The 13,911-nt window shown below is 35.1% G+C and overlaps 1 protein-coding gene across 1 annotated transcript; it reads left to right on the forward strand.

The window, feature by feature from the left end:
• The first annotated feature begins 1,119 nt into the window (after positions 1-1,119).
• On the forward strand, positions 1,120-11,713 carry LOC135767415 (protein lifeguard 1). Its single transcript, XM_065277120.2, has 7 exons — positions 1,120-2,047; positions 4,456-4,850; positions 4,956-5,038; positions 5,125-5,325; positions 8,929-9,057; positions 9,379-9,522; positions 10,469-11,713. The coding sequence occupies exons 2-7, from the start codon at positions 4,457-4,459 to the stop codon at positions 10,619-10,621; spliced, it is 1,104 nt and encodes a 367-aa protein (XP_065133192.1). The 5' UTR covers positions 1,120-2,047; position 4,456; the 3' UTR covers positions 10,622-11,713.
• The last annotated feature ends 2,198 nt before the right edge of the window (positions 11,714-13,911 follow it).

The following is a 13,911-nucleotide window of genomic DNA, read 5'->3' on the forward strand; positions in this document are numbered from 1 at the left end:
CTTGTTTGCGTCTCACTCGTGTGTGCACTATTGAGGGCACTTAAACGCGCGCGCACACAGAGAACGAAGGCGAATCCCAAACAGCGCAGCATAAAAACGTTACGTTGTTTTTCATTGCTTTATTCGGCACATGTATGCTAATGGACTATACAGTATGAGACACATTTGCGCGACTCTCTCTAAAGTTTACACATCAAGAGTTCTGATCTTTGAAGAGAGTACTCACTGTGATGATCACGTCTGGACCGGACACAACCATGTGCCTCTGTGCGTACTTTAGCGCCTTTTTGCGGTTAAATACATCCACGCCGCATACATGTTGCTTCAGACAAGCACGTGCAGGTTGCGGTTTCTGTTTGCGTCATCACAACATTTCGGCCGTATTGTTTCGGTGATAAAAGTCTTTAGGCCAAAAGCCGAAAATGCTCTTTTGGGCCATTTTCGGCCGAAAATTTTCGGTGGCCGAATATTCGGTGCATCCCTTACAATTTCCAAACAATGGATCATTCCTCTAAATCTGTATTTTAATTTGATACAGGCTCAAACATAAGGTCTGTTTACACACACAGAGCTACTGAGCCACTCTTAGAATCAGCCAATCAGAGCAGAGCTCAACATTATTATTCATGACCCTTTCAAATAAGGTAATAATAGACCATTTAATTCTGAGGGCAAATCCTAAGGTTGTAAATGGACATGTAAAACCATTTCTGGATCATTTTTGCATTTAATAAAGCCACATACCTTCTATGTAGATGTCAGAACAATTTATTTAACATTATTTCAATGCATTCCTATCTTTGGCACCTTTAACCTACTGAGCTACAGAAATACAAAGCATTATGTTGTGAAACAACAGTCACAAACACACTGAGCTGTAGTACATGACAGTTGCAGTGTCTTTGGTGCAAGTTTTATAAATCGTTTTTTGGTGTTTGAGACTTTTAGGGGTGGTTTCCCAGGCAGGGCTTATCCTATTCCCAAACTAAAATGCATGTTTGAGCTGCCCTAATTTAAAAACAATGTTGATTTTAAAAAAAGTGTTATTGTTTTGTCTCAACGGTATTGTTTTTGTAAGGTTTGTTTGTAAAAATGACTTAAATGTCTTAATATAACTAAGGACTAGTCCTGGATTAATCTAAACCCTGTCTGGAAAACAGCCCTTTAGTTTCAACCTGCAGTAATGAAAGAAGACAAAGCTTAGTGGGTTTTGCCCCAGTGTGTCAAAATCTTGTATATCCTATGTTTCAACAGCTCTTTTGTTGCACTTGTGTTGTTGAACTTGTGAAACCTCTTTTCGCCATTATGTGCCCTCATGTTGTGATTTCCTTCTGTTGAACACAAAAGGACATAAACCAAGTATGAACAAATCAAACCATTTGAAAGCAATAGGTCTTATTGCAGATAACAAATTATAGTGGGTATATTTTCATCAGGATCATTAGCTGCTTTTTTACCACACTCATAAATGACTATTGTTAGACCCCTGACCAGAATAATACAGAAGCTGATGGGCTCTTAGTCAATTTTCACTTTCATTTTTATATACTTTCATTATTATATACTTTCAATATTATATTCTTTTAATATTATATGCTTTCATTTTTATATGCTTTCATTATTATATTACATTATTATGAAAAAAAATGAAAGTGAAGTGGTTTGTAAACAATGAAATGAGAAATGTTATGTTGGGTGAACTATTCCTTCAAGTCAAGCTGTATTAGGCAGCCTTGTATTGTCATACAGAGAAGTATCAGTGTTTTTATTTATTTATTTTAATGCTTTTTATTTTATTGTGACTGGTGCACGTTCTTTGCACCAATTCAAGCTAACTGGAAATGAAACAAGTGTATGTGAACTTCGGTTAACTTGCAATTGTTTGCAACCACAGCTTCTTTTTTACAGATTTTCCACACCGCGGGTTTTTGTTAGTGACGTAATAACGGATGTGAAGCTTCTTCAGGCTGTGTGAAAAACACAGGTGATACTTTAAACAGCAGAAACCTCTGGGTGTTCAGACCTCAAACTAGACCAGACAGACCAGGTGAGCATTTTTATTTTATTTGTGCTCTGAATTATTCAGTTGACAATGAAATGGATACTAATGAGAAACAGATTTTGCCTCAAGGAAGCTTGTTCTCATTTTAAATAATCAGTTCAACTCTGTGAAATTAAAGGGATAGTTAGTTAAGAATGAACATTTTGTCAAAATTTATTGACCCTCAAGTTGTTGTAAACTTGCATAAGCTGAAACAAGATATGTGGAAAAAACAGATTTGGGGCATCATTGACTTCCATAGTGTTATTTTATCCTATGGCAGTCAATGGTGCCTCAGATCTGCTTGGTACAAACATTCTTCAAAATATCTTCATTTGTATTCAGCAGAACAAAGAAATGTATACGGTTTTGTAAATAGTTTGAAACAACTTAAGGGTAAATAAATGTAGACAAATTTTTATTTCATTAAACTATACCTTTAAGTTAAAACATCAGCTGTCCTTCAAATAAAAACAAAAGACTCTGTAGCTTAAATGTTCTTTAATCAACCTTTGTCGTTGTTATCCTCTTAGTATTTTAAATATAATGAAATTTGATTAAATAAAAGTAAAACTGTACACTTTAGTATGGGGAACAATCTCAGTGAAACAATAAAAATAAATTTAAACCAGTAAAACGGTTGTTTTTTAGCGGTATAAAACTCTTGACACCATGCAGGTTATGGGAAATTTTTATATGTGACCCAGTACCACAAAACCAGTCATAAGGGTACATTTTTAAATTGAGATTTATACATCATCTTAAATCTGAATAAAAAAATTATAATATTTGGCCGAGATACAACTATTTGAAAATCTGGAATCGTAGGGTGCAAAAACGCAAAATATTGCCTTTAAAGTTGGCCAAATGTAGTCCTTAGCAACACATATTACTAATAATAAATTAATTTCTAATATACAGGAAGAAAATGTACAAAATATCTTCCCAAAACATGATCTTTGCTTGTTTTTTCCTAATGATCAATCAAAAATAAAAAAATAAAAGAGATCATTTTCACCCATGCTATGTATTGTTGGCTATTGCTACAAATATACCCGTGCGACTTGTGATTGATTTTGTGGTCCAGGGTCACATATAACGAACCTTCTTTTTTGGTCAAAATAAAACTTTTCTGCAAAATTAGCAACTTATTTCTCAATTCTTAATAACACAATGTATGTATGTATGTATGTAATAGCCTATAAAATAACGTATATAAAATGAAGGGCCTAAGAGAAATATAGTTAATAAATTATTTAAATATTTAATAAATATGTAATAAATAATAAATATAGTTAATATAGCTCTTGTATTTTAGAGAAATGCTGTTGAAAATTTTACGAGTTAACATTTGAACACATAACAGGTTGAATAAGACAGCCAGGCAACAGAATATAAAAAAGTGGAAATGCAAAAAAGAACAGACATAAAGTAAAAGAAAAAAAAACGATGCGAGAAAGAATAAAGATAAATACGAACAACTAAAGCACTGCAAACTGTTTTTTTTTTCAGTTTTATGTTCATATTACAATTAATATCATTATTATAATAAAATATTTGGGTTTCATGTTCTCGGGGGCTAAGCCCCTCCCCATCCCCTCTAAACCTAGCAATGCCCTAGTTGCGCTCCTTAAAAATAAAGGTGCTTTACGGATGGTCCCATAAAGAACCTTTAACATCTGAAGAAACACTTTGTTTCACAAAAGGATCTTGTGGTGATAAAAAGGTTTTTCAGATTATAAAAACGTAAAAAAGAAATGGTATTTCTAAAAACGTTTGACTGAATGATTCTTTGAAACCCAAATTGTTTTCTTCTATGACATCCCTATAAAAAACCTTTCAAGCACCTTTATTTTTGAGAGAGTATATAAATTCCTGTTACATGTACAGGGGGAAGTTTTGAGGTATTTAAACATTTTTGTTTAGGGAGGATTTTACAGGATTTTTAATTTGTTACAGGCTATTATAGATGAGAAAAAGTGATATTGGGGTGGTTTCCCGGACAGGGATTAGCTTTAGCCAGGATTAGGCCTTAGTTTAATTAGGAAATATTACTAGTTTTAACAAACATGCCTTATTAAAACGTTACTTGTGTGCATTTTGAGGCAAAACAAAGGGTACTTATGTATTTTAAGATATGTCAATGCAAGTTGTTTTCAGTTTGGACAGCTCTTACATTTATTTTAGGTTAAGACCTGTCTGGGAAACTGCCCCATTAAGAATGAAAACAAAAATATATTAATATCAGTGCATTAATTATTTTTTACAATTGTTTATAGTTTTTTAAAATTGTAGTGTGCTCTAATAACTAAAATTTTAATGTTTATACCAAAGTTGCTTTTACATCAGTATTGTATCTTGTCCTGTTCTTTTGATATCCTGACATTGCAATGACAACCAACCATGTTGTTTAGGATGACGGACATGAAGAACCCATTGGCAGGACCAATCTACCCTCCACCTCCTTACCCTACTGGCCCTGTCACGTCAGACATAGAGACCCACAATCCTGCACCAGAAAATAACCCATTGGCCGGACCAGTTTACCCCCAATCTTCATACATGCCCCCTCCTTACCCTACAGCCCCTGTCATGGGGGACAAAGAAAACCACAATGCTGCAACAGAAAATGGCCCATTGGGCGGACCAATCTTCCCACCTACATCATACATGCCCCCTCCGTACCCTACAGGCCCTGTCATGTATAACCAACCCGTTCCTCCACAAGGCGGCTTTATTGCACCCAACCTGCCACCAGAGGAGGCTGGCTTCAGAAAAGAAGACCCAAATGTACCTTTGGTCGCAACAGGTGTTATACTTCAGCCATAAAACTGTAGCTCAAATACTTATAGGTGTGTAAAGGAAGAAAGTCACAATGACAATGTGTTTGTTTGTTTTGCATCCTCTAAAACAGATGAATCTAATCCAAATCAAGATAATGAACTCCTAGTGTCAGAATTTGAGGATGACACTATTCGGAAAGCATTTATCAGGAAGGTGGGTAGCTTTTAGTAAATGCGTACAAGGTTTATTATAATATGCAATGGCTTTACTTATAAGGATCTTTCGTTTGACACATGCAGGTGTTCAGCGTGGTAACACTTCAGTTGCTAGTCACCTTTACTATAGTGTGTATATTCACCTTCTCAACCACAGTCAAGGTGGCGGTTCAGGGCAGCATCTGGTTGTACCTAAGTTCATACATCATCTTTCTTGTGGTGGCCTTGTGTCTTGCCATATTCTCCACGTGTAGTCGCTCGCATCCCTGGAACCTGATGGCACTGGTGAGTTTCTGTTCTCATGTCGTCATGCTTTGCATTAGAGCATCATCAAGCTTATAAAGTCACCAGTGGTTATGATTCTCGCTTAAACATGAACATAACCTCAAAATCTTTATATCAGTGGATGGCTAACCTTCACAAAGCTGGTTCCTCTTGTTGGTTCCTCCTCGATCTTGTTTCTATTGTTCTCATTATCCTCATTTGTGACCCTGCTTGTGAAAATTGCAATTTTTTGTGATTTATTTTTCTACATAAAATCATTTTACATTTAAAGAACATTCTGTGAAAATATAACCGTTGACTAATGCCAAAAAGATGTAAAGTTAAATCAAACTTTGATGCTCCTCATCTCATCATTAGATTATGAGAATTTCACAGACAGGGTTACATATAGTAAAATTACATTGATTTACCCATAGGACAAAATGTCCCACTTCCTCTGTCTGCCTTTACATTTTGTAAGGTAGTAATTTCCTTTTCATGACAGATGGGTACAGCTTGTACTTCCTCTTGACAAAGTGCAATAGCTTTCCAGGTTTATGCAAGACAGTGGTTCTCAAACTGGGGGGGTGTAAGATGGTGCCAGGGGCCCCACTTGTTATAAAACACATTCATTTATCATAAATTCTGCACAATTAAACCTCAGAAAAATAAGACTAACCAACATCACTACATTGTATCATTTAATATGTTTTGTTTAATTCAAATTCTTAGTTTGAGATTGTTTTATGTCATGAATTTTCTTGGGGGGGGGGGGTGGCACAAATGAATGCATCTTACACAAAGGGGTCCGCATGCCGAAAAGTTTGAGAACCTCTGATGTAAGGTATAACTGAGGCCGCCTGTAATAAACCTTGACATTGTAAAGATGTATAATGATATAATAATATATCATTATATGATAAACCAAATACATAGATCATCATTAAAGGTACAGTCCACTTTTTTTGAAAATATGCTCATTTTCCAGCTCCCCTAGAGTTAAACATTTGATTTTTACAGTTTTGGAATCCATTCAGCTGATCTCCGGGTCTGGCACTAGCACTTTTTAGCATAGCTTAGCACAATCCATTGAATCTATTAGACCATTAGCATCACGCTAAAAAATAACATGGCTGCAGCAGGCACAATGATATATTACACAGTGCCCAAAAATAGTCCCCTGCTATTGGAAGTTACCAAGGGAACTATTTTCAGGCACTGCGTAATATCATTGCGGAGCTGGAAAATGAGCATATTTTCAAAAAAGTGGAGTGTCCCTTTAAATAGTCATTCAAGTTAAAATGATTTGTGATGTCAAAAGAATCATATTTATTGTCATCTTTTTATATAAAACAAACTTTATATAAACAAACTTCATCATCTGTTTTAAATATGCTCTAGCTTATCTCATTCGTAGGGAATGCATGTACTCATGGGCCCTTCCACTGAATAGGTGCTATATGCATGTTGTAACTCGTTCATTTTTTCGTTCACTTAAAGCAACACTATGTAGTTTTTTTTTACCTATAAATAATGTCTCTAAAATTATTTCAGTGATAGAACAACTTTTAACTGGACAAATTGTACTGTTGCTGCAACCTGAGCAGCCTCCTAGCTGCTACAAGCACACTCTGAAAGTGGCGGTGGAGGGTAGGAAACACAGCCCCGCCCCTCCCCCTGCCTGCAGAACAGTGTTTGATACTGCACTGTTGCACTTTTCAACCACATGGGGGAGCTGTAAGTCATTTTTACATGGAAACTACAAAGTGTTGCTTTAATCTAATAACACACATATTTTACTTTGCAAAATGAGTGTTGGTCAATCTTGAATAACTAGTTAATTTTTTAACATGGTTTCTTAATGGAGGCATTTTGGTAACAGGACTGAAAGTAAAAGGACTGAGTTTTTAGCATAGAATAAGCAAATACATGAAATATAGCTGCATTGAATATGTGCTTATAGGATCAAGACACTGACCAAATTCTAGTGATTTACCAAGTTTTTCTTTTAAAATAAACCAATAATATAGAAAGGAATAACAGAATGTATATATTAATATATAGAATAGCAAAGAAGTATCAGGACTGAACATTAAGATTAAGACATTCACAGTCATATAGCATCAATATCATAAAATATACTGAAATAAAAATGAGAATAGTGATTAGTTATCGGGACATAAAAAACATTTCTGTAAATGCACCAGAATAAGCCAAAGGTTATTTTCATCCGTTGACCCTGGACAGAATGTTATAAATCACCCTGAAAGGAAATACAGTATACAAAGTTAAAGCACATATAAGTAAAAGGAAATAAAAACATCACAGAGACCATAAAATATACAAACAAAATTTTATTTGAAGATCCAATATTCCTAGTTTTTCCAAAGCGAGGAAAGTCTTGGGAAACAGGAATGAGTACAATCCTGGGGACATGACTAAAATGTGCATTTTATCTAAAATATTATGACTTAAAATATATATATATATATATATATATATATATATATATATATATATAAAGCAAATATGCGATATAAAGATATTTGAATCATTTTATGCTTTATATTTAAAGGTAAAGTATTGAGATACAGAGCAAGGATGGTTGAAAATGTTTTCAGTTTTCTATGTAGTTTTAAAGTCGCTATGAAAATGTTTTGAAATATTTTTTTTTTCAATTGATTTATCTGTGAGCTTCATTATTTTTAAAAAAATCACGTGCCCTCGTAATCTTTAATAAAAACCGCAAATCTCCTAAAAGCAATTTCTCTTTACTTCCGGACCCGGTCATATGGTATGGCAGGTGGGTGGAGTCCGGGAGCTGCGATTAGAAATTAGCAACACGACTCAACTTCAAACGATCCAATCAGATCTTGATGGACAAATTCAAATCCAGCCCTGCCTTATTTCATTTCAGAAGCTGGGCTACGTTCAGCCCCGATAAAATGTCGCACAATGTTTATTGAAAAGAAACAGTGATGCGTTGAACACCCTGTTGTGATGACGCAAGAGTTGCAACTACGGTAACTGAGAAGGCCATTCTTTGTGTTCTTTTTAAATGTTTCCCTAGCCTGATGAAATCATTATAAATAACATTCCAACTTAAACCCATTGTGCGAGCTGTTTCTTTAGTACCGTATGGTTTATTTACATGTTGCTGCTGATTAGACTGCAGTTCTGACACACCCACCAAACAAGAGAAAACTTATCTCAAACCCTGTTGCCCATGTCGTTCAACCCGGAAACTGTAGCAAAATGTTGCGCATCGTTTTGAACTTGAACGTGCCTGGTTTCACTCAGATATACCTCACCACAGGGAAAAGAAGGCAATTGCTTTAAATGATATAGTTTTAATTTGGTGTAAGATTAACACGCAAGTCACTTTGCTAACTAATAAAATGTATTTTAAAGTTTTTGTCTTTTTAATGTCCTGGGGACAGAAATGGCACCGATTCGGTGGATTGACCCTCATACAGTTTTGCTGGGATGCATTTTTGTCTGCCAAATGCAAAATATTTTGTATGGTTATTAATGTGTATATCAGTAATTTTTTTCAGTTTCCATTCTCCAATATACTATTGCCTTTGTAAACCTGTCATGTTATATGCTCTTGTATCTGTGCAGTCAGTGGTGACCCTGAGTCTGTCTTACATGGTCGGGACTGTGGCTTCATATCACAACACAACATCAGTGGTCATTGCTTTAGGATCAACAGTGATCATCTCATTCACCATCATCATGTTCTCTGCCCAGGTATATTCAGTTTCATCAATGACTTGAAACAATAAACAAAGAGTATGATTGACTGCAGTGGTTTTGTAAGGAATTACAATATGAAAAAATTGAGGTTCAAGAGCTTTTTAGAGTCAAAATGAACACTGAACCACACAGTTACTGTAAACCCAAAATATTTCATTTATATAGCAAGTTTAATATTCTGTGGCTTTTGTTATTTATTTTTATAACAATTGAACTTTAAAAACTCTAAAGGATCAATTATTGAATAACTTCTGAGACCTCTGAGTTCATTTGTTTTTCATCCATTCATTCCAGCTGTATGTTTTCTGCTTTCAGACTCGTCTGGACTTCTCCGTGTGTAATGGCATTCTGCTCATACTCGCTGTGGACTTACTCATGTTTGGATTCTTCAGCATCTTCTTTTACTCCAGGGTTTTGCAAATTCTCTATGGGTGTCTGGGAGCTCTTCTGTACGCAATGGTAAGAATAACAACTTTCATAATAATAACGTTTTATGCTGCTACCAACATCATATGTGTAGAGATGTTTACTTTCTGTACTCAGAACCACCAACTGTACTAATTGGCAATATTATTATAAATGTTTTATTTTTATGCACCTTTAAGTCTTGTATTATATTGTATTGAATTGTTGTCTTTTTGCATTGTCTCTGGTCTGGCATTGTTTGCTTCATTCGCGTCTGGTATGAACGCACCATTAGGGGATGATATGTTTGTCCTGTGGCAGCTACCGTAGCTTCTCTATGCGTTTTGAAAGGGAGGGGTGAGCTGTGGACTGAGCCGTTGGTCTCACAACTAGATGCTGCTAAAAATCATAGTGGACACAGTGGACCTTTAACGACAATCCCCAAAAGTTTTGATAATGTGCATGTGTATACAAAACGTTGTCAAACAACTGTGATATTACCCAGTGCCCAAAAATAGTCCCCTGCTATTGAAAGTAACTAAGAGGACTATTTTCGGGCACTGCGTAATATCATTGGGACTCCTGCAGCCCTCAGCAAAGTCCTTGATTATTACGCCAGAATGAGAGTATAGTTCCTTGCCATATCTGCCTAGAAAATCACAACTTTTAATTTACTGTCAGTCTTAGTACACGATGTAACTACAGAAGAGTCAAGTTTTAAATTGGAAAAATATCGAAACTCTTTGGTTATTTTTTAGCGCGATGCTAATGGTCTAATCTGATTCAATGGATTATGCTAAGCTATGCTAAAAGTGCTAGCACCAGACTCGGAGCTGAAAGTATTCCAAAACTGTAAAAATCAAATGTGTAACTCTAGGGAAGCTGGAAAATTAGCATATTTTCAAAAAAAGTTAAGTGTCTCTTTAAAATTGTATGTATCATGTATTTTAGATATGGACAGTATTTGTTTCTCATTGTCTTGTTGGTATCTCTGTTATAGTTCTTGGCGGTGGACTGTCAGCTGGTGATGGGCAGGCAAAAATACAACCTGAGCCCTGAAGAGTACGTCTTCGCTGCTTTAGTTATCTATCTGGATATCATCATGATTTTCCTCTACATACTTATGATTCTTGGCGGAGGCTCAAAGAACTAAACTTGTATACAGGTCCATGTACAGTACATATACCTGCGCAGGCATATTTGACACATCAGCATTTATACACACATAAACACACAGCAACAGCACTCCTAATTCTGCACATGCATACAATATTCATCTCATTTATAAAATACATGAAACCTTTTAAGATCATTCAAAATGCTGAGGCTGGACTGGTGTAGATTCATCTCAAGTACTTTCACGTCACACCTTTCACGCTTAAAACACTTGTGATGGCATACAAACAAGACAGCCGGATGGACAAGTAGAGACTCAACCACTCCTACTGACCACCAGGTCAAAGCTTCACACAGCCTCATATCAAAGTCCGTCTCCTCATCCCTTGAATGGGAGAACAGCAGAATCCAAATTGAAGATTCTTTAACAATTTTATTTTGTTGTTTGTTTTCGATTAGGTGTAGCTGTATTTGTATCAGGAGTAATTATTATTAAACATTTCTCTGTATATGTGAACCAGAAGCATTTGTTTTTCTAACAGATAATAATGATGCTACTACATTTTTTCTCTTTGTTGATCACAACAGTATTAACAATATGTTTTGTATGCTAAATGTCTAAAATGTGAATTTTTTTGATTGTGAAATCCGCCAAATCTTGTACTATACTCTGTGATAACATGACTGCTCTTTATTTATGCTTGAATTCAATCCATAAATCCTGTTTGTACTTGACATCAGCGTGTTATATTAGTTGGAGATGTGTAACCTAAAAATGAGATTAATAAATTGTTTTAAAAAAACTAAAAAGCGCAGCACATAGATACAATGCAACGCATATACATATAATGTAACAGAAATGTCAAATTTTTTCTGTTAATTAGTTTAAGTTGCAATAAGTAATTTCGCATATCTATTCTGTCTCTGTTTAAAACAAAGTTACAAGTTACTGAATTAAAAAACAACTACTGTGAAATCCATAGCAAAAGCTTATCATTTTAATTGTACCACTGTGAATCAAGGCAAGATAAGGTGACCGTTTTTAATATTGATTGTTTATGTTCATGCTCTGTAACTCATTTTTGTTTTATTTTTAACCAGTAATGAATCGCAGCTTTAATAAAATGCATTTCTCATAACCTGCTTATGTAAGTTGCAAACTTTTAAATTTGTTTTATATAAGAAATATTTCATGTATTATCAGTATGCTAAAGTAAATAGGTAAAGGCAGGGAGCTCGAATCGATATGTCATGTGTACCTGTGTAGGGCAAAAATATTCTCCACAGAGGAGGGTGTGGCCACCCCTCTGCCCCACCCTGTGGCCGGTTGCATAAACATAGCCGTGACGTTAAGACTGCGTCTTAAGAATGATTCTGACTAACTAGCAATTACTTAGGGCTAATCAGTCTTATTATTTGGATTAAAATTAGACCAATCAACCTTTCAATGTAACATACTTATGATCAGTCTTGAAAAAAAAATGACTAACTTTTGACTAGTCTTAGAGGTTTATACAACCGGCCACAGGTCTTTATGTAGGGCTTCTGGGTACTGTCACACCACTGTGGAGTACAAAGAAAAATCAACAAATGCCTTTGTCTCGAACGCTGAGCGGGGTATTGTATTGAATGTATATCTCTATGCCAGTATAGGCCTGCTTTATTACCTAAAGAAAGAGAAGTCATTCAGTATAATGGTATTACAGTGGGAATAATAATAATAATCTTCAGGTAAAATGAAGTATAGTTAAATGTACTAAAAATATACTTAAATACCAGCAAATAGATTTGTAGTACAGTGATATTTTGTGCTAAATAAAAGTGTAATAGTTAGGCTATACGCTCTCAGAAAAATGGTACAAGAAGGTACAAAAGTTGTCAATGGGTTGATAACTTTTCAAAATGTACACTTTTTTTACCTAAAAGGAACATATTGGTACCCCAAAGGTACACATTGACAACTTAGGGCAGTGGTTCTCAAACTTTTTCGTCATATGGCCCCCCTTGGGTACGGTGCATCCCCTCCTGGCCCCCCTAAAGAAAATGTATGACATAAACATTTAAAAATGTAATAATTTTAATTAAACAAAACATACTAAATTATACAATGTATTGCTGTTGGTTAGTAGCCTTATTTTTTTTAAAGTTTCATTACACAGAATATATAATAAATTCATGTATTTTATAAAACGTCATAAAACTGGGGCCCCCAGTTTGAGAACCACTGCCTTAGGGGTTCATACGGTACCTCAAAGGTAAATCTGTACCAAAATGGTACATATTAGGACCTTTTAAAAGGTACTGTCCCAGTGACAACTTTTGTACTTTCTTCTGAGGGTCTATAAATATACTAATTAAAAGTATGAATCTACTTCAGTAGTACTTAAAAAAAGTATACTAAATACCAGTAATACTTTAGTGTATTGAAATAAATGGTGTCTCAAGTTGAGCACACTTAGATGTTCTGAAGTTTACTTTCAGACGTACTAAAGACACATTTTTTTATATCAAGTACAAAATTAGTGCATTAAAGTAGAACATTTACTCAGCATAAAGTGTATATTAGTGCACTTTTTTCACCTGGGGCCTCATTTATAAAGCATGCAAAAAATCCATGGCAAAGTCCATATTTATATATATTCTTTGACGTGGAAAAGTGCTTAGCGCCACGTCAGGGTCTGAGCAGACGTACGCACTTTTGCTTGTCTGATTGCTGCAGGTTTTTGGAGATATAAGCCATTTCGCTGCTCAAAATTGTGTTTAAAAATTGACAAGCGCTCTTCTATATGTCTATGACATTAATTGGGCATCATTTAAAGGCGGAGATCTGAAACTGCTCAGCTGCACACAAGTTCAAGATCATTTGCAATTTATAAATTTCACATCTCAAAGAAAGGGGTACCCGTGTTTTCTGCGCGTACGTTCGGTTTATGAATCGCACGTACGCATTTTTGATAAATGATCTAAGATCAAATGTGGGAAGCATTTTAAAATGAGGCCCCTGGGTATATGGATGAACTTCACCTTTAACTCTTATATTCCAGCTTGTTGTTACATGAATATAAAAATTGGTGTGATCACCTTCCCAAGCACATTTGTAACTTTAAAGTTAAAAATTAAGATTCTATGAAATGCAAATACTGATAGCTCTTCTACAAAACCAAGAAATATTTAGTAATATAATAATGATCATCAATTATGCAATGTTGGTGTATAGAAGGACACAATGCAGGTAGTCTTACTTTTTCTAGTTCAAGGATCTGGGTTATGTTTGTCATGATATTCCTCTGCATACTTATGATTTACTAAACCCATATACTAAAAACA

This window comes from Paramisgurnus dabryanus, chromosome 6 (assembly GCF_030506205.2).
Source record: "Paramisgurnus dabryanus chromosome 6, PD_genome_1.1, whole genome shotgun sequence".
Lineage (NCBI taxonomy): Eukaryota > Metazoa > Chordata > Actinopteri > Cypriniformes > Cobitidae > Paramisgurnus > Paramisgurnus dabryanus.

Coding starts and splice junctions, on each gene's coding strand:
- LOC135767415 (XM_065277120.2), top strand. CDS start 4,457: ATGACGGACATGAAGAACCCATTGGCAGGACCAATCTACCCTCCACCT. Junction 9,058..9,378: donor TCATCATGTTCTCTGCCCAG/GTATATTCAGTT, acceptor TTCTGCTTTCAG/ACTCGTCTGGACTTCTCCGT. Junction 9,523..10,468: donor GAGCTCTTCTGTACGCAATG/GTAAGAATAACA, acceptor TCTCTGTTATAG/TTCTTGGCGGTGGACTGTCA.